The 24632-nt window shown below is 41.1% G+C and overlaps 1 protein-coding gene across 9 annotated transcripts in view; it reads left to right on the forward strand.

Annotated features, from left to right (window-relative positions):
* Nucleotides 1-24632, forward strand: part of herc1 (HECT and RLD domain containing E3 ubiquitin protein ligase family member 1) — a 221413-nt gene that overhangs the window by 62621 nt on the left and 134160 nt on the right. For 8 of the 9 annotated variants that reach the window (XM_069902884.1, XM_069902890.1, XM_069902891.1 and 5 more), the window contains exons 19-26: nt 1202-1375; nt 4648-4762; nt 8241-8361; nt 11350-11521; nt 14583-14904; nt 17749-17869; nt 20940-20991; nt 24018-24286. In XM_069902884.1, the coding sequence (XP_069758985.1) occupies nt 1202-1375; nt 4648-4762; nt 8241-8361; nt 11350-11521; nt 14583-14904; nt 17749-17869; nt 20940-20991; nt 24018-24286 (1346 nt within the window). The remainder of the gene's footprint in view (nt 1-1201; nt 1376-4647; nt 4763-8240; nt 8362-11349; nt 11522-14582; nt 14905-17748; nt 17870-20939; nt 20992-24017; nt 24287-24632) is intronic. The other variant, XM_069902888.1, reaches the window with a different exon arrangement.

The raw sequence follows: 24632 nt of genomic DNA on the forward strand, positions 1-24632 counted from the left end.
TGTTTGCATTTGTAATGCAGTCCAACAAAGCAACTGTTCATGGTTTATCTGTTGCAGAAATTTTATCTGAATCTCAGGCTGCATTGCAGTTAGTCTTAATGATTCAGTATTAATCAAATTTGATAATCTTTTGAGAGAGTAATTTTCTCTTTGTCATCGAGTTGCACAGCACTGAAATTGGCCCCTTGAGCCAGATGGTCCATGCTGACCAAGTTGTCTCCCTAAGTTGGTCTCATTTGCCCAAAGGCATCTGAACCTTTTCTATACATGTATCTGCATTAATGTCTTTTAAACTTTATAGTTGTTTCTGATTCTCCTTCTGTCTCTAGTCATTCATTCCACACACCTCCCAGCCATTATATGAAAGACTTGCTGCTCAGATTTCTTTCAAATCTTTCTCCTCTCACCCCTAGTTTAGAACACCACCCCCCCCCCCCCCCCCCCCCCCCCGCCACCATGCGAAAGAGACTGACTATTTACTTTGTCTGATTTTTGTGTACCTCTGTTAAGTCACCCACTTAAGATAGGCTCTAGGGCTGAATTATCGGCTTTGACTCCGTTATATACAATCTTTTTGGAAGAAAATTCAATTGTTTTCAGAATACCTGTATAAGATTAAAATACTTTTAGATCCGACAGTGTTTTTATTGGGTAGTTTGCAATCTTTGAAAAGTTTGGGATTAGATAATTTTCAACTTGCTTTTGTATATTTAGCTTTACTGTAGCGAAAAAAATGTACGTGGAAAGATACAGATATGATTGATATTAGTAGATGGCATAATGAGATGAAATATTGTTTAATAATGGAAAAAATTACATATGTTTCTCGTGATAATTATAGTTTTTTATTAATAAGTGGTTGTTATATTCAGAATATTTACATTTCAATTTAAATTGATTAGATCTTAATATGTATGCTTAATTTTTTTTTAATATTTTTTTTCTTTTTTTTTCTTTATGGCTCTCCTTGGGAGAGTTGGCTGAAGGGGGGGTCTTTTTTTTTCTCTATAATATATAAAAAATAACGTTCATGTTTAGGGTTAATTGTTGTATATGTTATGTACTAATTGTTTTTTGAACGACATAAATAAAGTTTTTAAAAAATTATTTCTAAATTAATTTTTGGAAGGATTTTAAGTACTAATTTGAATGCCTATTCATCAATGTATAACTGGTAAAATGAAAGTTGTTTGTGATACAGATAAATGTATGAGCTCTCTGCTCGAAGTTGCACTGTCTGGAAATGAAGAACAGAAACCTTTTGAATATAGCCTTGGAGCAGAGAATGTCATGCTTGTTGATTTGGCATTGGGCTCTACCAAAGAACCTGTCAATGCTCTGTGGCTGAAAATGCAGGACTATGCTGTTAGCAAAGGTACGTGGACTGGCTTAGAACTCTAGCTACATCTCGTTATGAAATGTGCATTTGTTTCCAATCCACACACTTTAAGAAATAATAATATTAATTTGACTTCTCGCCCTTTCTCATTGTTATTTTTGGAGTGAGTGGGCCAATGGATTTGCTTCCCTTATTGCTTGAAGGGAAAAATCCTGTCTGTCCTTCTTATTGAAGAATGTGATAGAAAAAATTAGGTGTTTTACGACTGCAATGGATCTTAATTCTCTTTCTCGTTGGGATCCTTTTCTCAATTACTTAAAAAATTTATAGATTATTCACCTCTACTTTTTTTTTTATGACCCCATAGTGTTTGTTATTAGTAGTGCACTCTAAGTTGGCCACCCTCATAGATTATTAGATTAGTTAAAGAATGTTATGTGTTTTCTTATACTTTTTTTCCCAATTAATAATATGGGTTCATAGGTCCATTGTTTATCATTACCTGATACTCGTCACTTGAAATTAACTTACTTCATTATTACTATGTGTACCTACATATTTTGAATATATTAAAACCAATTTAAAAATTGAAAAAGATGAAATAATAATGTGCTTAATGACTCAACTTTCTTAACAAAATACTGTATTCAACAGAACATCACACAGAAGGGTGGGCGGGCAAAAGTGAATTTAAAATGTAATACAAAATTCAGCAGTATTTTAAATATTCTCAGACCAGTGGTGAGGGAGTTGGAATTCCATGAGAGCTGGGCTGAGACGATTGGAAATTCTATCCATTGATGGTCGGGTTGAATGAGCAGATGTGTGTTCTGAGGAAAAGTGAATGTTGACAACAAATTTGACACCAGTAGAGGTTACAGAGCTTAAGAACCCACTGTTGTATCTCAGATTTATGCCTTGTCAAACAGGGAACAAATAAACGAGTCAGGCGCCAGCATTTTCAATGAATTACAGTTTCGGAGATTGGAAGAAGGGCTTGGGAGTCCAGCAAGAAAACACTGGCCAGCCTTGCCTCGAGATTTCAACTTGGTTAAGAATATTAATAATGGTGATGTTGTAGTCAGTCCTGACCCACCGATAGAATGACCCACCAGTAGAATGATCCAGCTCAGTGTTCAACATGATCATTTCTCAGAGGCTGGTGGATAAACTCTTCTTGCTGGGACTCAGCACCCCTCTCTGCAACTGGATTTCTTGACAGAAAGACCACAGTCAGTCTGGGTTGGTAGCAAAATCTTTGCCCACTACCATGAAGGCATTTAAATCAGGACTGATGGGCGAGGAAATAGCTTCTTCCTGCAATCTCTGGGATTGATAAACAATATCCTATAATTGAGTAAATCATTCCTATATATATTTTGTTTTTAAACTGCAATTTTATGTAGAAATTTGATTATTATGTACTGTGTATTATGAGATTGCATTTTGATCCAAAATAAATGCTTTTTCGTCAGATTGTAAACTTGAACTTGTAAGGTGGTAGATAGCTGTGGTAGTGGATAGATACTATTTGACACCCTGTTTAAGATGAAAATAATGGAGAGGTTCTGCATTTCTGCTCAACAGTAAATATTTGCGTAATGAAATTGTGTCTGAGGCAACGTCTTAGAGCTTTCACTGACTAGGTCAATTTGATTAGTGAGTTAGACAGTTAATTATATATTCCTTTGAGAGCAATACTGGAAACTCTTTCTTGGTATTATCACCATGAAGTTAGAAGCTGGAAGCAAATCCTGTGCGTGTGGTTCGGGTCATCAAGAGTCGATGTCAATGAGGAATGAGGCAAGGGTCAAACATTGGACTTTCCTTGGCTGCTGAGTTTGCTCTTTATGGAAGAAAAGCTGAACCAGGGTTAGTATGTGGTGAATCATTCCACAATGTATTTGGAGAAGTCAAAATAGTGGAGAAAGGATATATATCAGCCATTCTCTCTCCACCCCCCCTCCCCCACCTTGGGGCCATGGCACATTTAAGGGGGAGGCTATGGATTGAAATCATAAAAGAATTTTTGGATTGTGTAGTTGGTAGGAGAGAAATATGGAAGAAACCAACTAAATGAGTGCTTCACAGGGAAGGCTCCCATAAATAAGAGGGTCATAGACCCCCCCCCCCCAAAAAAAAAAGTTAAGAATGGCTGATGTTGATGATAAACAAAGGACACATCTCGACAAAGGCCTCCAGTCAGATAAAATCCTCAACTACCACTTTGGCTTCTCCTGCAAAGCCAATGTTTAATCCAGTTGACTACCACGTCCTGAATGCCAACCACTTGAACGCTTTTGACCAACTTCTCATACAGGGCTTCCTAAAGTCAATGTTAGACAACATCCATAGCCTTCATCAACTTTCCAGGACACCTCCTTGAACAACTGCCAGAAAATTACCTGACTCTTTTTCGATCCTTTCTCATTTCCTCAAAATTGGCCTTTCCCTAATTTAGAATCTCAGAAATATCTTGAAACTATGGCATTTTGATCACTGGACCTAAACTGTTCCCTTTTTATATATTGATTGGGAAACTTTCCTGAGCACATTCACCTATTATTACAACTTTGTTTTCTGCAGCTGTCTGTTATCTCTGCAGGTTTGCTCCTCCAATTCTTGCTGACTATTGGGTGGTCTATAATACAACCCCTTTAATGTGGTCATCCCTTTCCCATTCCTCAGTTCCACGCATATAGATTCGGTAGACGAGCCCTCTAATCTGTCCTGTTTGAGCACTGCTGTGATATTTTCCATGACTAGCAATGTCACCCCTCCCTCTCTATTTTATCTGAAGCCACAGAACCCCAGAACATTGAGCAACCAGTCCTACCCCCTTCTGCAACCAAGGCTCACCTAATGGCCAAAATGTCATAATTCTATGTGTCAAACTCTAAGCTCATCCACCTTTCCTGCAATATTCCTTATATTGAAATCGACCCAACTCAGAACATTCCCACCATCTGCTTTCATTTGAATCCCCACCCACTTGTACAGCCTCTCTCGCCTTAATTTTGTTACGCTGTTAGTCGATCGCACACAAAAAAGCACTTTAAGTGTAATTAACAGCTGGATTGAAAATTATTTTGAGTAAAAATTGATTAGTGGAGGCAGGGTACATGTTCTCATATTGATGTCATTATGTGCTCAGACACGATTATTTGGATCATGGTATTTGCAGGAAATGGAAGGATAGTCGGAATGTTAATACTTAAAAATGTATCAAATGCAAGTTTTTGAAAGTTAAAATGGACAAATCTCTGCCAGTATATTATAGATTTGTTAATGCTCCATATATTTTCCAGATTGGGATAGTGCTGCTCTTGGTAATGAGACTTTGTTGGACACTGCTTCAAGATTTGTTCTAGCAACTCTTTTAAAGCACACTGGTTTACTAAATCAAGTGTGTGGGGAGAGCAGGTAAATAAAAAATCGTTTTCCTTCAGTACTTGAGTAAATGCATGTTTTTTTTAGGGTAATCTTGTCAACAATGGAGCAGTGCTCATACAGGTGTGCCAAATTTTACAGAGCTATTTGAGACCGCAAAATAGGTCCTTGGTGGGTGAAAGGATCTTGGATTATGCTTTCTGCAAAAAGCTTGTATCTTAGTAGGTCACAGTGGAGTCCAAGTTCATTTTACAAGCTGAGTTAAAGGGTGAAAAGTAATTGGAACAGGACAGGGGAGTGAAATGTGAGGTAAAAGCGAATGGGTAATGCATATCCTTGGATGCGGGTATCAGCAGAGCGTCTGCCTCTCAAAAGGGGGCAGGAAAGATTCAAGAGGAGTTTAGCAGAACTTGAGCTACAAGGAAAGGTCAGATAAACAGGGACTTTTCTCCCTGGAGTATAGAAGGTTGAGGGGTTACCTTGCGGAGGGATATAAAATCCATGAGAATATTGTACAAAGTGAAAAGAGGGATGTTCTGAGGGAGACATCAGGGGTACGTTTTTTAACCCAGAGAGAGAGTTGTGGGTGCCTGGAATGCCTCGCCAGGGATGGTATTAGAGGCTGAAACACTAGGGGAATTTAAGAGACTCTTAGGCACAGGGATGAAAGAAAAATAGAGGGTTACGGGGTAGGGTGGGTTTAATACTATTTTAGGAATATATGGGTCAGCACAACATAGAGGACCAAAGGGCCTGTACTGTGCTGTAGTGCTGTGTTCTATAAGATGAATCTTTTTCCCAGGGTAAAGGAGTCTAAAACCAGAGGGCTTTGATCTCCAGTGAAAGGGGAAAGATTTGAAGGGGTCCTGAGGGGCAACTTACTCACAAGGAGGGTGGTGGGTGGGTAAATGGAATGAGCTGCCAGAGGAAATGATAGAGATGGGTACACTTGCAATGATTAAAAGACTTTTAGGCAGGTAAATGGATAGGAAACGTTTTGAGGCATCAGGGAAAAATGCAGGCAAATGGGATGAGCTCAGATAGGCATCTTGGCCCACAAGGGTGAATTGGGCCAAAGCTTTCATTCTTTATGACTCTTGTCTCTGCACCTCCTCTTTTCTTAGCCCTCCTGCTGCTCTCCTCTTTCTTGTCGTCCCCAATCCACCCTTCTTTTTCACTCTGCCCTTGCCCCTCTAACCCTTACTGGATTAAGAATCGCTTCTTTCAATTCCTGTAAGTTTCGAACTTGTGGTCATATGTATTAAGAGGCTGTGAGAAAGTTTGTTTTGCCATCCATTCAGCTCAAGATCCCATACCTAGTCCAGCAGGTGAAACACAGAGAAATCTGTTAGTATAGAACAAAGCCAATATAATTTTATTATATTGATGTCTGATAACAGCGGTAAAGAAAGAAGAGCTGCTTTAGAATGGTTTCATGCTAAAAGCTTTGGCTTAGAAGATGTGAGTTAAGTTTTCTTGGTTGCACCTCTTGCCTTCTGTGTAGCAGAATCAATAACTTTAAGGGATAATCAAGACATTTGCAGATGCTGCGGTCTCATGTACGCCACAAAAATGCTGGAGAAACTCAGCAGGTCACCCAGCATCCATAGAAAGTAAAAAGCATGAATGCTCTGGGCATGAGTCCTTCTTCAGGAGTGCTGAAAATCCGGCGGATACGCAAATAAAAGGTTGGGGGTGAGAGGGGAAGGTTAACAGGTAAGACATAATAGCCTAACAGGTAAGACGATACAGTGAGGGTAGAGGAGACAGAAGTTGAGAGGTGACGGAGGTGAGGGCAGAGCGGGAAGAAAGATAGCTTTCTGATTGGAGAAGGAAGGGAAGGGGGTGGGGAGCTGAAGGAATGGAAACAAAGGGATGAAGGAAAGAGAGGGGGGGGCCGAAAGGAAATTAGAGGAGTCCATATTGATGTCGTCTGGTTGAACACTGCCTCGACAGAATGCAAGGTGGTGTCCCTCCAATTTGCCGGTGGCTTCGACTTGGCAATGCACGAGGTCATAGATAGACAGGTCAGTGTGGGATTGAAATGTTTGACCACTGGGAAGTTGGCAGCAGAACAGAACATCTTTCACTTCAACAATAACTTTAGGTATTTATTATACAAAATAAACCAACTTGGAGGAGATGGATGTGTAGAATGTCATGAAAAATTCGCGAAATTTTGCCACAGCATCACAGGGCAAACCAAAAAAATAAATAAATAAAAATAGTGCACAAAAGTGAGGCAGTATCTTTAATTCATTGATCATTCAGGAATTTGATGGCAGCAGGGAACAGCTGTCCTTGTGCCGCTGAACGTTCATCTTTCCCCCAATGGTTGGAGAGCATAGAGCAGTGGTTTTCACACTTTTTCTTTCCACTCACATACCACCTTAAGTAATCACAGAGCACCTATGGCGTAGTGATATGTGAGTGGAAAGAAAGGTTTGAAAATCACTGGTGTCGAGGGGATTAGAAATCAGACAAGGGCTCGGAAGAAGGTCGATGACCACTGATGTTTTGCCAGCAGAAGAGGACGGAGTTCTGGAGTTGGGTTCAGGTAGCGTCACGATCAAGGGAATCAAATGGAATAGATGTTGCTCCCTTTACTTAATGGTGCTCCTAAAAGATGATTTTGCTCGATGCTAGGGTCTAAATTACCTCAGGTAAAAATATTTATGCCATCTGTGACTCCTACATTTTAATTTTCAGTGTTGCAGATTTGTGCATGCTTTTTTCTTTCATGCAACACCCCCCCCCCCCACCTTGCTTTTGTTGGCTATCGTAGGATATATGGCAGTAGCATTAAATTTGATTCGGTGATACGGCATGGTAACAGACCCTATCGGCCCGCGCAGCCCAAATACGCCCATGTGACCAATTAGCCTAACCCCCAGAAGTCATTGGGAGGAAATAGGAAACTCACGCAGGTCATGGGGAGCTATCCTTTTTAAAGCAATTAGCTCACGACAGATTCCTGTAAGCCAACAATTTTTAATCCCATTTAATGTATTCCACGTCCACTGCTTCCTCGTCAACCATGGGACATGGCTGCTGGACTGAAGGTAGACCTGGCTTATTCTAGCTTTGTTTTAAATTGATATGGGGAAGGCTTCCTGCTCCTATGTCAGATATTGCAAAAACAAGGTACATTGGTATCAGGTCATTACTGTCAGGTGAATGATGCATCTGTGCATAGAAAGGAGGAGTTCAATATCAGAGATGAGGGCCCTTCATCAATTATATGCATGATTTCATTTACACTATTTCACTCTTGTATCCAATTTTATGAACCTGGAAGGAAGTGCTTTGTATTTTTCATTCATAAAACATTGGTTCGGTTCGTACTCTAATTTGGAAACTGATGGCTAGAACAGAATGTTGTCTTAGTACATACTCGGAAAGTTGTAAATCTTCATCAATTTTTATAAAATAATTTTTCTTAAGATTTGTTCCCAGTAGAAATTTCTGTCTATGGACATTTTCAGTGATTTTTTTTTTCCAAACTTTCTAGATACCAACCTAGTAAAGCACTTGCAGAAATATATCGTTGTGTTTACAAGGTTCGTAACCGATTGCTAGCGTGTAAAAACATGGAACTCATCCAGACACAGTCACCTTCCAGTGCAAGGAGGGTAAGTTTATGGAGGGGGGGAGGATACAGCTGCAGAACATACTTCTGGATAGCTTTGAGTGGAATAGAGTTGACAGCATGGAGGTTTACAGAATTTTATCTGTTTTGCTTGTCAGCTCTTCACTGCAGGAATGCAGAAGTTATCTTACTGCCCCGTCATTCTTCAATGCCGTACATTTTGGTTTGATTCCTTTATCTTATTTTTTCCGAAGGAATACCATGAGTTGAGAAGAATATTCAGTACTCTAGCTGCCCTCTGTTTTTAAATTTATCCAAACTTTATTTCTACTTCCTGAATAAATTTAGTTTGATAATGCCTTACAACTGATTCATTTCTCCAAACTTTGCCAACAAAATTGTGTTAAACTTTTGTCTCTTTGGGATGAACTGATTATCTGATGGTCGCCTTACAACTGTGATTGTTCATCCTGGCATAATACACGTGTTCTGTCTGTTTTGTGATGATGCATCCAGCCATGAATAATGTCAATACCAGAGGACTGCGTGTGAACTTGAAATACTCAGTGGATCAATAAGCATCTGGAGATCGAAAGGCAAAGTTTTCACATTTCAGAGATGAGGGCCTTTCAGCATTTGTATTTATATACACTATTTCACTCTTGTATCTAATTTTATGAAGCTTGAAAGAAATGTTTTAAATTTTTGCATCATTGTACATAACGTAATCATTCTTCCTGTTTCAAACATAATGATTCTTGTGGTACCCTGATCTAGGTTTATATCTTGTATTCCAAAATTTTGACCATGTCTGATACCATTTAATTGGTAGTCATTAAAATTGTCTACTTATATCCCTTCCATGTTTGTATCCCTTAAGTATATTTCGATCTTGATTTTTTTTTCATTGATGTGTTCCAACAACCATGTCATTTTTGCTGCTATTTCAAAACATTTTCCAGATATTCAGTAATATTACAGATCCCTTGACTGAAAATTTTTTGCCTTTTAAGAGGTAACAGTAAGTTATAATTCTAGCCTAAACTGAAAGAACATGCCTCTCTAGCTAAGAAGAAAGTTAGCAGACACTGGGATTGTAGCGCAGTACACAGAAGTGCAGGAGAAACTCAGCCTGAGCCCTTCTTCAAGGTATGAGCAAAAAAGCAGACGGGTGCCTGAATAATGTTGGGGATTAGTGGGTGGAGGGAGGGAGAAAGGGGCTGTGGAAGGAGCACGGGATAACATTTGGATGCCAGTGGAGGGTAGAAGAGAAAATAGCTGAGAAATGATAGGGGAGGGGGATGGGGGATGTAGATGGATAGGGAAAGAGAGACGGGAGAGGGTTTAATGGAAGTTGGAGGTTGTTAATGCTGTCTGGTTAGAGAGTGCCCAGACGAAATATGAGGTGTTGTTTCTCCAATTTGGGCTTGCCTTGGTTTGGTTGTACATGAGGCCACCATGGATATTCATGTGGAATTAAAATGGAAGTAAAACACAAAAATCTGTAGACACCATTGTTGAAGTAAAAACACACAATGCTGGAGAAACTCAGCAGGTCAAACCGTGTTCTCTATATAGCAAAGATAAAAATACATAACTGATGTTTCAGGCTTAAGCCCTTCATCAAGGTATGGAAAATGTTGGCAGGAAGAGTGGGGGTGGAGGGGGAGGAGGAGTGGTCGCAAAGGCAGGAAGTGCTAGGTGGAGAAGGGAGGGAGGGGAAAGCAGCGATTAAGGGGAGGAAAGATGGCTAGTGGAAGGAAGGGAGGTGAATTGGAAAGGGAAGGAGGAGGAAGAGGAGAGCAGGTTGGCAGAAACCGGACAAGTCGACGTTAATGCCATCTGGCTGGAGAGTGCCCAGATGGAAATTAAGAGGTTTTAAATTAAAATGTGGAATGTTTGGCCACTAGAAGATCCCTGTAATTACAAAGGTGCTCAACAAAACGGCCTCCCAGATGGTGTCCAGTTTCTTTGATGTAGAGGAGGCCACATGGGATGCAGAAGATGACCCCAGCAGATATACAAGTGAAACATTGCTTCGCTTGGAAGGGCTCTTTGGGGCTCTGAATGGTGGTGAAGGTGATTTGGGCGCAAGAGCTGCATTTCCTGCAGTCACAGAGGGAGGTACTGAATGGACGGAAATGCAGAAAGCAGAGAGGGGAGGGGCAGATGTGACTGATGTTGAGATCAGATTGTATGAGATGGAAATTGTGAAGGATAACACGTTGGAAGCTGATCTCCCTCTCCCTCCATAGAATCGTTGAACAGAATCAAACCCCTTCACCCCTTCTAGTCTGTGTCAAACCATTTTTTTTGCCTAGTCCCACAGACCTGCACCCAGTCCATAGACCCCCCCCCCCCCATACCTCTCCCATCCATGCACCTGTCCAAATTCTTAAATGTTAAAATTGAGCCCGCTTTAACACTGAGTTAGAATTTAACATGGAGATCGGTCACATTTCTGAAATGATCTCCAGTTCCCCACCTCCTTCCATTTTCTCTCCACTCAGAGAGTTGCCCCCTTCCCCATCATCTCAGCTTCTCTTCTGGCCTCTCATACATATCCACCTCTTGACATCTTACCTGTTAGCCTGTGCTCCTCCTCCTGCCCTTTCCTCTCTCCTCTCCCCCTTTTAATTCAGCTGCTTGTCCGCTTTTTTGCTCATACCTTGATGAAGGGCTCAGGCCCGACATGTTGGCTACCCTGGGCTTCCTGTGGATGCTACATGACTTGCTGTGTCTGTCCAGTACTTCTGTGCATTGCACTGCAACCCCAGCAACTGCAGACTTTCCTGTTTAACTGAAAGGCCAATCTGTCTTTCTCCCTTGTGGTTATTACATGTCTACAAGTTTTCACCATGCATTCAACTCCATCTCAAATTTATAGTGTAAGAGAAAAGTTCTGGCCATGTCTATAAAAATAAATCTTTGTGTGATGTAAAACAAAAATTACAATTAAAAATAACGTTGATTTTTGAAAACAAGGAGAAAAGTTCTACGGAAGTAATTCAGTACTTCTTCTACTTTCCAGTTGTTAGAGAATATTGAGGCAACAGATACTGACCTTCGGGAACTTTCTTTCACTCGAACCATTGATGAAGAAGCAGAAATGGAAGAGCTAGCAGACAGAGATCGGGAGGAAGAGCATCAAGGACAAGAGGAGGAAGAGGAAGAAAGAGATCAGGAGGTCCTGACTGCTGGAAGTAAGAAAACATTCGCTGAAATTAATTCTTGAGTCTGATTTAAGCCTTGCCGTTGCAGAGTTACACAACATTTAAATATTATTGCTATGCTTGTGGCAATATAATTAGCATCCACAGGTTTTTATCCCTTGTAGTTATTCATTCTCAAGCATTATATGTTACTATATAGAATCATTTAGTTTCCAACATCTATAGTCAAAGGCTATCACCAAACAGAGCACGGCAGAAGGTGACAGGCCACAAACTCTTGGGCTTAGCCAGGTAGATGTGCATGGATTAATCTTTAACAATGGCGTGAAGCAAGGCTGTGTTCTCGCACCAACCCTCTTTTCAATCTTCTTCAGCATGATGCTGAACCAAGCCATGAAAGACCCCAACAATGAAGACGCTGTTTACATCCGGTACTGCACGGATGGCAGTCTCTTCAATCTGCAAGCTGCAAATGCAGCCTGCAAGCTCACACCAAGACACAAGAGAAACTTGTTCGTGAACTACTCTTTGCAGACGATGCCGCTTTAGTTGCCCGTTCAGAGCCAGCTCTTCAGCGCTTGACGTCCTGCTTTGCGGAAACTGCCAAAATGTTTGGCCTGGAAGTCAGCCTGAAGAAAACGGAGGTCCTCCATCAGCCAGCTCCCCACCATGACTACCAGCCCCCCCACATCTCCATCGGGCACACAAAACTCAAAACGGTCAACCAGTTTACCTATCTCGGCTGCACCATTTCATCAGATGCAAGGATCGACAATGAGATAGACAACAGACTCGCCAAGGCAAATAGCGCCTTTGGAAGACTACACAAAAGAGTCTGGAAAAACAACCAACTGAAAAACCTCACAAAGATAAGCGTATACAGAGCCATTGTCATACCCACACTCCTGTTCGGCTCCGAATCATGGGTCCTCTACCGGCACCACCTATGGCTCCTAGAACGCTTGTCTCCGCTCCATCCTCAACATCCATTGGAGCGCTTTCATCCCTAACATCGAAGTACTCGAGATGGCAGAGGTCAACAGCATCGAGTCCACGCTGCTGAAGATCCAGCTGCGCTGGATGGGTCACGTCTCCAGAATGGAGGACCATCGCCTTCCCAAGATCGTGTTATATGGCGAGCTCTCCACTGGCCACCGTGACAGAGGTGCACCAAAGAAAAGGTACAAGGACTGCCTAAAGAAATCTCTTGGTGCCTGCCACATTGACCACCGCCAGTGGGCTGATAACGCCTCAAACCGTGCATCTTGGCGCCTCACAGTTTGGCGGGCAGCAACCTCCTTTGGAGAAGACCGCAGAGCCCACCTCACTGACAAAAGGCAAAGGAGGAAAAACCCAACACCCAACCCCAACCAACCAATTTTCCCCTGCAACCGCTGCTACCGTGTCTGCCTGTCCCGCATCGGACTTGTCAGCCACAAACGAGCCTGCAGCTGACGTGGACTTTTTACCCCCTACATAAATCTTCGTCCGCGAAGCCAAGCCAAAGAAGAAGAATCTTTAAATTGATCCAATTCTACCTGGAGCACAACTGTTTATAACAGGGGTGTCAAACTCAAATTCACGGAGGGCCAAAATTAAAAACTTGGACTAAGTCGTGGGCTGAACTAAATATTTATTGAAAATTTTCAACAACATCTGCATGTTTTCTCTTCTTTCAACATATGTAATGTTAAACTTTTTCTTATTAAAATAAATGTTTAATAATAGTTTTGGATAAACTCTTTCCAGAAGCATTAACAAATGAGAAATAAAATATTCAATAAATAATATTTCTCTAGAGGATTTGTCAAATGTTGCTAGTGTGCTGTCGAATAGTAAAAATCTGAGGGTTATTGAGAATGTGGGGGAATGACATGATTCCTGAAACAATCAAATGAACTCTAGCAGGGTTATTTGCCATGCCCTTTTTCCATTGGTACAGATATCCTTTGATTGACACACTTTTCAAGTTTTATGCCTAATGAGCTTGTATTCAGGTGCAGGACCATTTTTAACCAGGAATATATTTATCACTGTGACATGAAACTATTGGAAGATCGTTTTATCCTGAGATTAAAGTTCATAATCCTTACTCAGGCCTGTGTGCGGGAGGGCGGGGTTTGCGGGCGATCGGGTTGGACAACGACAGGATGTTACCTGGATTGAAAATAAGTCTTACAAGGCAAGGTTAGCAGAGCTGGGACTTCTCCTTGGAGCAAAGAAGGATGAGAGGAGATTTAATAGATTCTGAGAGGCATAGATAAAGTGGCTAGCCAGTGCCTTTTTTCTCAGGGTAAGATTAGTTAATGCCAGAGGACATCTGTACATCATGAAAGAAGGGAAGTTTAGGGGAGTTATCTGGGGTAAGTTTTTTTTAAACAGAGAGTTGTGGGTGCCTGGACTGCCTTGCCAGGGGTGGTGGTGAAGGCTGAAACATTAGGGGCATTTAAGAGACTTGGGCACAGGGATGGAAGAAAAATAGAGGGTTACAAGGTAGGAAGGGTTTAGTATTTTTTTGATAAGAATATGTGGGTCAGCGCAGCATCGAGGGCCGAAGGACCTGTACTGTGCTGCATTGTTCCATGTAATCTCTGTAATCTATGCATTAATAGAGAGGCTGTGGATTCGGATGAGAATTTTAATCACATAATTCCAGATTAAATTTGTAGATAGAGCGATAGATTTTCATGATGTTGGCTTTCTGAATTTGATTTTGCTGATGAGATGATGTATTAAAGTTTGAACTCTTTAACGAAAGGGTTGGTACACTTCAAAATTGAAGTAATCTTGCTCTGAAATAACAAACCAGTGTTAATTCAACATGATGAGATGCTTGTGATATGAGAGGTTTTGTTTTTAAAAGCTTTTGTCTTCTCGGTGCCATTAAGCCTGTATGACTATTTCCCACAATGTATTTAAATAGTGATACAGGTTCGTCTGCATTCTAAAACATGTGAATCTCATGTTTTTCCCCTTCCTCAGTTTGTATTTTGCTTGTGCCGCAAAAATAAGTTCAGCTCAATTTTGGCACTGCTTGTGCTAGCTTTTAATGATTGTTGTGTTTGTTTGTGTTTTGTGTTGCATATTACAGAAATCTTTCAATGTTTCCTATCAGCCCGTGAAGTTGCTCGGAGCCGAGACCGGGAGAGAATGAGCAGCGCTGTTGGAATTGGCAGTGGGCCAGTTGTCCGGCTGGATGATCCACCATCTCAGCTGAGGGAAGAGCGGCGGGTCAGCACTGGACTTGCAGAAGGGCAGGACCATTACACGGCAGCGTGCAACTCCGTTATTCATCGCTGTGCGCTATTAATTCTGGGTGTCACCCCCGCCATACAGGAGTTGCGCCAAAAAGATGAGGGCCTGAAGGGGCCTTGTGTTTCTGGAATTAACGAAGGACTCGGTTTTATGACGAGGTTAGCAACTTCTTTCTAAATAATACCATCAAAGCAGTTTCTTGAATGTCAACCAGATGGATCAAACAATAATTTACGTACATTGCAGTACACAAAAATTCTGGAGAAACTTAGCAAATCACTCCATTTGATGGCTGCTGCGTGACTTGTGGTGTTCCATCAGCACTTTTTTATGCTATGTAGAATTTATTGTTTATTTTATTGATGTACATTTGACTATTGATAATTGAAAGTTATTGCATTATTTTGCATGAAGTGAAATAAGAAAGTCTGCAAAGTAGTTCAAGCAGAAATGCTGAAGGAACCAAGCAAGTCTTGCAGCGCCCATAGGAGATAAAGATATAATATTGATAATTGAAAGTTATTGCATTATTTTGCATGAAGTGAAATAAGAAAGTCTGCAAAGTAGTTCAAGCAGAAATGCTGAAGGAACCAAGCAAGTCTTGCAGCGCCCATAGGAGATAAAGATATAACCAATGTTTCAGGACTGAGCCCTTCTTAAAGATTCAAAATTCCTTTATTGTCATGTAATAAAACAAGTGTAATACTAAACGAAATATGCTTTCATCTGCTGTTAGGCTGACAGATTCGCAATCGGCAGAAATTGCTGGGTGCCTCTTCCAGTCAGGAGAAGAGAAGCAGAAGGCCCTTATCTCCTATGAATGCTGCGTGACCTGCTGAGTTCCACCAGCATTTTTGTTTTTATCTGCATTCTTTTGAATATTTGGTCACTATTTGCTTAATGATCTCTATAAAAATGATTTTTAATCCCTCTGCTATGATATTAGGGGTGGCATGGTTGGCGGTTAGTGCAACGCCTTGACGGCGCCAGCGATAGGGACTGGACTGGAATTCAAATCCCGTACTGTCTGCAAGGGGTTTGTCCGTTCTCCCCGAATCTGTGTGGGTTTTCTCTGGGGGCTCCAGTTTCTACCCACTGTTCAAAGGCGTACCGGGGGTATAGGTTAATAGGGGGTAAATTGGACGTCACAGACTCGGGGGCCAAAATGGCCTGTTACCGAGCTGTGGGTCTAAATAAATAAATAGGATTTTTAATCTGACGTATGCTTAATGCAGTTGGACCTGTTGCTCATCAGGAGCCTGTGAAGAGATGGTATCGCCATAGTGTTATTAAAAAAAATGTACTCCATTATTTTTTTTACCCCAAGTTCCTTATTGTTTTGTTATTTTGTTTGGGTGGATATAAAAGCAGGGCTACAGAAGAGAAATAAGAGAGTTTTATCAAGCTTCATGATACATTAGCATTTCAAAGTTGTGCAAAATTTGACTCCGCCCAATGTTCTAGGCTTCAGCTCCAAAGTTGCATGGTCCTTGTCCATCCGGATCAGATGCCACCAAACAAATGTTTTGTGAGGAATACTGACAGTCCACATCAAAACATCCTGGAACTAAGCTATGAAAGTGCTGGACTAGCTTGGCACCTACTTCCACTACGGGAAACTGAGAAATGTATTCTATCAATTTGGCGGTTTGTGGCAGATTAACAAAATAAGCTTTGAATTGTATTACAATCATATGCGGTTTATTACCTTCGGAGGGGGAAATTCTCTCTGTTAAATTAAATGTTATATTGAATCCTTTTTTTCCATTCAGCCCAAAATACAATTGCAGTAAATTAGAATCCATTTTTGGAATTTGATGCTTTTGTAATACAGTAACACACCACTATTTTAAAGTGCTTTTTCTCTTTATTTGTTGATTCAAACAAAGCTAATTGAGCAAGGTCATAATAATAGAGAACGTTAAAATCCTAGCGCCGAGTTTTATAGACGGTTTTTCTTTACTATTGCTGAAGGCAGTTTTGGTCTAGAAGTATGGAAAGATTTGGTTCTTAGCTACAACACCTAAAACTGAAGAGCTGAATCATGAATGGATGCCAGGCTTTGAGAGATCTTCAAGTCTTGCTTTATAAACTCCTTTGACTATTTGTCAGCCTTTTACTGTAAAAGCTCGAGTTGGTCAAGATTTTTGAAAATCTCGTTTGCACTGAAAAGGAGAGATCACGAAAGACATTCAAAGCTTGGTCCTCAGCACCATGTACCTATTTGATATCCAAAGTGGAACACGAGCATTTTCAGTGGAGGGATTTTGGCATGCCAGGATGGTTTATTTTACCTCCTACATGATCATTTATAGGCTTTGCATTGTAAGATTTGTGGCTGTCCACAAAATAATTCAGTTTACAATGCTTGAAATGGTGTCTTGTAGACCTTGGGCTCTGGGCTCAGACAGAAAGTTTACTGGGTATGTCTAGCTGAACCCTCTGCACAAGTGATGAAGACAGCTGTTGTCTCACCCTTTCCCATCACTTCTATTCAGTGTTAGAAGATATCCAAAATACCACTGCAAATAAAAACAAGGTGCATCCATCTTAATACTTTTTTTTAGTACCTCAGAACAGTGAGAATCTTTTTTTTTGAATTAGGACTCCAGATTCTTTGATGTCAAAACTGTATCTACTATTACGGCGCCAGTGGCTCGGGTTTGAATCCCATGCTGTCTGTAAGGAATTTGTACTTTCTCCCAGTGTCTGTGTGGGTTTCCTCGGGGTGCTCCGGTTTCCGGTATTTTGGCAGCATGTGCTCAAGGGCCTGTTATCGGGCAGTATGTCGAAATATTTAAAAAAAATTAAGTAGAATTTAACAAACGGTCTGAATTTTTGAGTCATTTAAGGAAGTGGTGTGCTGATGTTAATTACATCTGATGAGAACTATCCAAATGTGTTTCAATGTTAAGCGATGTGACAGTATGTTTTAGATACAACATACCTGAAGTATGTATCTAACTTGTGGAGACCACGATAACCAGACTCGTTTGTTCCAGGAGTGAAAGCTTGACAGCAGAAACCCATTCTGTGCAGACAAATTCTGGCTATAGACTGACAAAATCAAGAAGTGAATCAGACTTGTCTCAGCCTGAATCTGATGAGGAAGGATGTGCTCTCGTGAGTATTTCAATCATAAGAGCTGCTTCACTGAATGTTAGCTTGAGAAATCAGTGGCCTCTGGGCTGGTGCTGGTTTGAATTCAACCTGACTGTTTTGAAAAGGTCTGTTTAAAAAAAAAAACTGAAGTACCTATCCTTATGCCATCGGTGATAAAGGTGACAAGGTTTGGAGATGCAACTAGAGTAGCCTTGATATGGATCATGTGGTCCTGCAGTTTTTTGTTTTGGAGCATCAAAAATTGCACCAACTGTGAGACTTGGCTGCTGGGTATTTTGAAGTTCTGAATGACCCTAGCAGTTCCCCTAAGGGAATGTGGCGTCTCTGGGTCCTTCCAGTCAGACGCCATCCAAACGTGAACACATTAGCAGCTTTTCCTCAATGTTCGAGGCCCATTCTGATGAGAATTGCAGATGCACCTTGCAAAGATTGCACCAGTTCAAGAAGCTGAATCACCCATATGTTTCAGGACATTTCAAAAATCTCAGGAGTAAACAAAAAAACTGCTAGATTTATTGGATTCGGAATCTTAAGATAAGGATAAGTAAGTTCAAGCAAAAGAGGAGCTCCAATTAGGGAAATATCCTTTCACCTTTTGATGATCAACCGCCCTATTATCCATTCATCTATTATCCCACTCTCCTGCCTTTTGATTTGACATTTGTCTAACTTCTACCATTTATTGGTTTCCCCAACGCAGATAAAAGTTCACATTCAAAGCTGTTAATTTAATGTTACATACCAAATAAAGCTTACGACTAATTTACATCTCAATACACAGAAGTACTGGAGAAACTCAACAGGTCATGCAGCATCTATCAGAACTATTTTGGGCCTAAGCCTTTCATCAACGCACAGCAATCACATCATCTACAGACTTTACTGTTTAACTAAGCTAAGACCAGTGAGCACACAAAGCTACTTCAGATTGTTATAAGCCCAGAGGACCCCAAAACCCGGCAGCAATAGATATTCACCACGACAAATGGTTACTTAAACAAAATTTGCTTTTAATTATCTTTAAGCATGAAAATAGAATCAAACTCTTAACCCCCTTCTAATTCTAAGCGCACGTGCGTGTAACGTGTGTGTAAATTCAGAAAAGTTCTTTGGTTCACAGTCTAATCTCACTTCTCATTCCTCCAAGTTCACTGGTTACAGGCAATTCTTATACTGTGCACAGAATTGAACATGTATAAAGTTCACCAGGCTCTGGTGCTTGAAAGGTAAACGGTTACTGCTCAGGAAGGTTCTTGTTGGTTTTCAGAGAGAGATTTGTTGTTCCTTTTTAATCAGTCACCTCAGTGTCATGCTGATGAAATTTGCCCCCTCAGGGTTCTCCAGATGATAACCTCTTTCTTTCAGTTAACCACAGAGTTCCTTTTTGTTGCACTTATTCCAAGTGAAACATTAGGCACCCAGTCCTCTCCTGTTGCATGAACCACAAGGGCTTTGACCAGGCCATCTTACAACATGGAGCTTTCCAAAAGCTTGCCAGCTTGTCCTGTTCCAGTCCCAGCTGCTGTCTGGTGGCTGTAACACTGTACAAGTGATCTGTCTGTCTGTCTGCCTCTCTCTCTCTCTCTCTCTCTCTCTCTCTCTCTCTCTCTCTCTCTCTCTAAGAGAAAAACCTGTTTGACTCTCTCTGCTTACAAAACCACATGACCCTCTCAGAACAGCAAGTTCTCTTCCAGACAGCAGCGGCTCTGGCAAGCTCTTTCATCTGTTGCCATTTGCAAACAAAAATCCATTAGTGAAGTCTCTTGAGCACTATTCAGAAGCTCCCAAAAGCTCTGAAGCCGATATGTCTAGCATGGGGCAGAGCTCCAGTATTTTAAATAAGATCTGTTTTAAAGTGTTTGCAATGACCTACTCTAACAAACCTTCCCTGAAGGTAGAAACTCACGTGAATAGGGTGGTGAAGAAGGCTTTTAGTATGCTGGCCTTTATCAATCATTGCATGGAATATAGGAGTTGGGAGGTGATGTTGAGATTGTATAAGACGTTGGTGCGGCCTAATTTGGAGTTCTGTGTGCAGTTCTGGTCGCCTAATTATAGGAAGGATATAAACAGAGTGGAGAGAGTGCAGAGAAGGTTTACCAGAATGTTACCTGGGTTTAAGCATCTAGAGTATAGGGAGAGATTGGACAGATTAGGTCTTTATTCTTTGGAGCGTAGAAGGTTGAGAGGGGATTTGATAGAAGTATTTAAGATTATGAAAGGGATAGACAGAGTGGATGTGGATAGACTATTTCCGTTAAGAGGAGGAAAGATTAAAACAAGAGGACATGAGTTAAGAATTAAGGGGCAGAGGTTTAGAGGTAACATGAGGGGGAACTTCTTTACTCAGAGAGTGGTAGCCGTGTGGAATGAGCTTCCGGGAGAAATAGTGGCGGCGGAGTCAATTGTATTATTTAAGAAAAGGTTGGACAGGTCTATGGATGAGAAGAAGATGGAGGGTTATGGGCATTGTGCAGGGAGGTGGGACTAGAAAGGGGTGTTTGGTTCGGTGCGGACTAGAAGGGCCTAATGGCCTGTTTCCGTGCTGTAATTGTTATGTTATGTTAATTTATCTCCCAAAAGCATAACTATATGCAGGAACACAATCGGAGCCCTTGGGGGACAGTGTGTTCCAAATTTTGGATTTTTCCGGATTTCGGAAAGCCAGATTTAAGTCCACCCGAATTGTGCTACTATATCCACCCCACCCCCTTCAAGTCACGCTGCCAGTCTCCCCCCCCCCCCCCCCCACCCACCTCGGCTGCCCGATTCGCACTGCCGGTCTTTGGTCCCTCGGCCGCCTGACTTGCGCTGCTGGTCTCGGTCCCTTGGCCGCCTGACTCGTGTTGCCGGTCTCCACCCCCCTCGCCCGCCCGACTTGCGCTGCTGTAATTTTACATTACCTTCAATTTTCAATCATGTTTAAAAAGACTTATTAAAACTGATTGCCCTCATTTTGTTTATAGCAATTAAATTATGGAACTAGTTTTTAATCTAAAATAACATTGGCATTTGATGTGGTTAACTGCTTAGACTTGAATTAATTTTGTTCTATGTACTTTGTTTAAAGAACTCCAGAAGGAATGTGGATATGGATTTAGCATCAGTTCAGCAAAAACATGGTGAGTGTGACATGTGGTTCTTTAGAATTTATTTTGTAATTTGGACGTTAGTGCAGGCATGAAGTGGAATTTCTAGGATTACCCTTGAACATTTCTGTTTAATTTATTTATAGAAAACCTGGATTATTTTAAGTTTTAAACTCAGGGTTGTAGGTGTATGTACTCTGACAATAAATCTGAAGAATCTTCTCTTGCCTTGCCTGTAATTTCTAGCACTGTGTCATGCCTGATTTACTAATCCAGCTGCTTAATTTGGCCCAATAATCATAGCCTTTGTGTTCAGAAAATGTATTGGCATTTGCATCTTTCGTGACTTGTGCAGAATGTTAAAGAACAGTTAGTAAATTTTGAGTCAACCCTAACTTTACCCCAATTATGTATTCAAATTATTCATTTAATGCTTGATAACATATACAGTGCCCCTCCGTAATGTTTGAAGCAAAGACACTTTTTTCCCTTTATTTGCCCCTGTGTTCCACAGTTTTAAATTTAAGATCAAGCAATTCACATGCGGTTAAAGTGGACATTCCAGATTTTATTCAGGGTTATTTGTGTATGCCATGTCGAAATCACAGCACTTTTTATTTCATAGTCCCCTCATTTCAGGGCACCATATGTTTAGAATATTTGACTTCACAGTTGTTTCTGATTATAATGGAATTTTTTACTTTTTTCAACTCAGGTACATTTAGTTGCCTCGTTGGTACAAGTTGATCACCTTTGGAGTCCGCAGCTGCCATTTTTCAGCACGAGGGCCAGAGTTGGCCCAATGAAAGTCCAAGAAGCCATTATGAGGCTGAAAAACAGGAATAAAACAGAAAGAGACGTCACCCAAACCTTTGGATGACCAAAAATCAACAGTTTGGGGCATCATTAAGACAGAGCGTACTGGTGAGCTCAGTAATCGCAAAGGAACTGGTCTTCCAAGAAAGATCCGCTTGTTTGCAATAGAATGGAGGCCAGATTACAGTTTTACCATTTAAAAGAGCCTGCAGAATTCTGGAAAAGGGCCTTGTGGTCAGATGAGATCAAGTTTAACCTGTATCAGAGCAAAGTTTGGAGGCATAAAGAAACTTCCCAAGATCCAAACCAGAACCACCTTTGTATCTTGCAGTGTAGCCTCTGTATTTCTGTTCATGAAGTCTTCTGCAGACAGTATTCATTGACCTGTCTCCTGGAGAGTGTTTCTGATCTGTCGGACATGCATTTGGGGATTTTTCTTCATTCTGATGAGAATTCTGTCATCAACAGTGGAGGTCTTCTTCAGAAAGCCAGTCCCTTTGCAATTACTGAGCTCACCTTTCACTCTTTATTCTTAATGATGTTCCAAAACAGTTGATTTTTGGTCATCCAAAGATTTGGGTGACGTCTCTTAACGTTTTATTCTTGTTTTTCAGCCTCATAATGGCTTCTTGGACTTTCATTGGCGCAACTCGTGTTGAAAAATGGCAGCTGCCGGCTTCAAAGGTGATCAAAAGCTTCAAAGCAAGCCTCACTCTCTTATACCTTCACCAGTGAAGCAAATTAAACATACCAGAATACTCACCAACACCTGTGTAGCCAAATATTATGGCTCCCTGAAATGAGGGGACTATGTATAAAAAGTGCTGTGATTTCTACGTGGTCAAACCAAAACGTACGCAAATAACCTTGAATAAAATCTGGAATGTACACTTTTAATTACAGATTAATTTTTTTGATTTTAAATTTGGATATAGTAGCACAATTCGGGTGGACTTAAATCTGCGAAGCACAGGGGCTAATAAAGGTAAAAAGGTGTCCATCCCAAACATTATAGAGGACACTGTACATAAAGTTTAAATTATGTGGGGACGAGAATTTGTGTAACATGGCATCACTTATTTCTCCAGTTAGTTTAAACTGTTCTTTCTAATGGCTGATCAAAATTTCACGGTTATTTTTAATGCCTGACACACTTAACTGCTTCAGTTATGAATTTTCCAAGCGTGTGTTGTATCAAACGTCTCCTTTTGTCTTCTGATTTTGTGCGGTAGTGTGTTTACTCCTTGTTGGCCAGTTGAGTCCCAGAAACAAGAGGAGCTGCAAGCAAGTAAATGATGGCATGTTTAACTTTATTAAAACTTATAGCTTGCCCATGTATTTTATGGCAATGAAATGCATACTGTCATTAAACTGTAGCACCATTGGTTTGTCCCATCCGTTCAGCCAGTGGGGTTGGTTTGTTATCTGTGATGGTGCAGCTTTGCCTTGGTGGAATTTTTCAGCTATAGCACTGTATCACATTAAAGCAGGAGGTCACCCTCCGGCCTGTTGCACAATTCAGTAGGACTATGACAGATCCCTCAACTTCCATGCCATTTTCCCCATCATTCCCTTAATGCCCCAAAACCTGTTGATATTAAATATTCACTGCAGTTCCCCTGGATGGGAAATTCCAAAAATTATCACCCTCTGGGAGAAGGGGTTTCTTCTTGTCTTGGTCCTGAATGGTCAAGACATTTCCTCAGAATCCTTGCCCACAAGAAATTATCTTTTTCTTCTTCATATAATCTCTTGCAAATATAGAGCCAGCCTCCTCAGAGGACAAACACGCTTTGGCCCAGGAATCAATCTTGCAATCTTTGCTGCGCACTGTCTTTCCCAGAATACAATGATCAGATGCTATGGTTGTCATTTACCTGCGTTTGGTTTGCAGAGAAAGTTCCTCATGTTCCCTTACTGAAAGCTTTTATAACTTTGTTCAGATTTGCCACGAGCTTGTTCCACATTTGCAAAAACATTTTAGCATTTTTAAGTAGGAGGCTGCACCATTGGCCAATACTTGTCCTTCCTTCAGCCCCTTCCCCCATTCGCCACAATGCACCAAACATTCTGTTGTTTGGAATAAACTGGCAGTTTGTGTTGTTTTTAAATATGCTTTATGCATGACTACTATCTGTTTATTGATTTGCTTGGGACAGAACATGAAGATGAGAGCGCAGTAGAAGTTTATGCATACCCTTGTGCACTTGGTTGTCTTATTTCCCTTATTTTGTACTCCACAGGACCTCCTTCCAGCACTGATTCCCTGAGAGCTTCTTGGACATGGTTGAAATACAGCCGAGATTTATCATATGAGACTTCCCACTTGTCCAGTATGTTGGAACGTGATCTGAACCAATCATTTGGAACCCACACATTTATTGACAACATTGTGAGTTTTGTGAGTGGAGGCGTGGGGACTTCGCCTGCGTTTAAAGAGCCTGAAGAAAACATGTCCTCCAACCCTCAAGCCATCATCATTGCAATGGAGCAGCAGCAGCTGAGGTCTGAAGTAAGTAGCTGGGGGTTCTCGTTGGCATCTCATTTCGTAAAACGTGAGCTCAGCAATGACGGTGGAGCGTGTCCATGTTGATTCACGTGAATTCTAAGCTGATGCTGGAGAATATAGAAATCAAGAGTAAACCCTGGAAGTCTGCAGACACCGTGAGTGAAATAAAAACACACAAAGCCGGAGAAACTCAGCAGGGCAAACAGTGTCCTTTATATAGCAAAGATAAAGATGCACAACCAACATTTTGGGCTTGACTTCTTTGATTTCTGCTTGCCTATTCCCCATTCTACTTCTCTTCCCCACCCCTCCAGCTCTCCACCCCTTTCCCTCTCCATTCACAGCAATT

Source organism: Narcine bancroftii, chromosome 11 (genome assembly GCF_036971445.1).
Source record: "Narcine bancroftii isolate sNarBan1 chromosome 11, sNarBan1.hap1, whole genome shotgun sequence".
NCBI lineage: Eukaryota > Metazoa > Chordata > Chondrichthyes > Torpediniformes > Narcinidae > Narcine > Narcine bancroftii.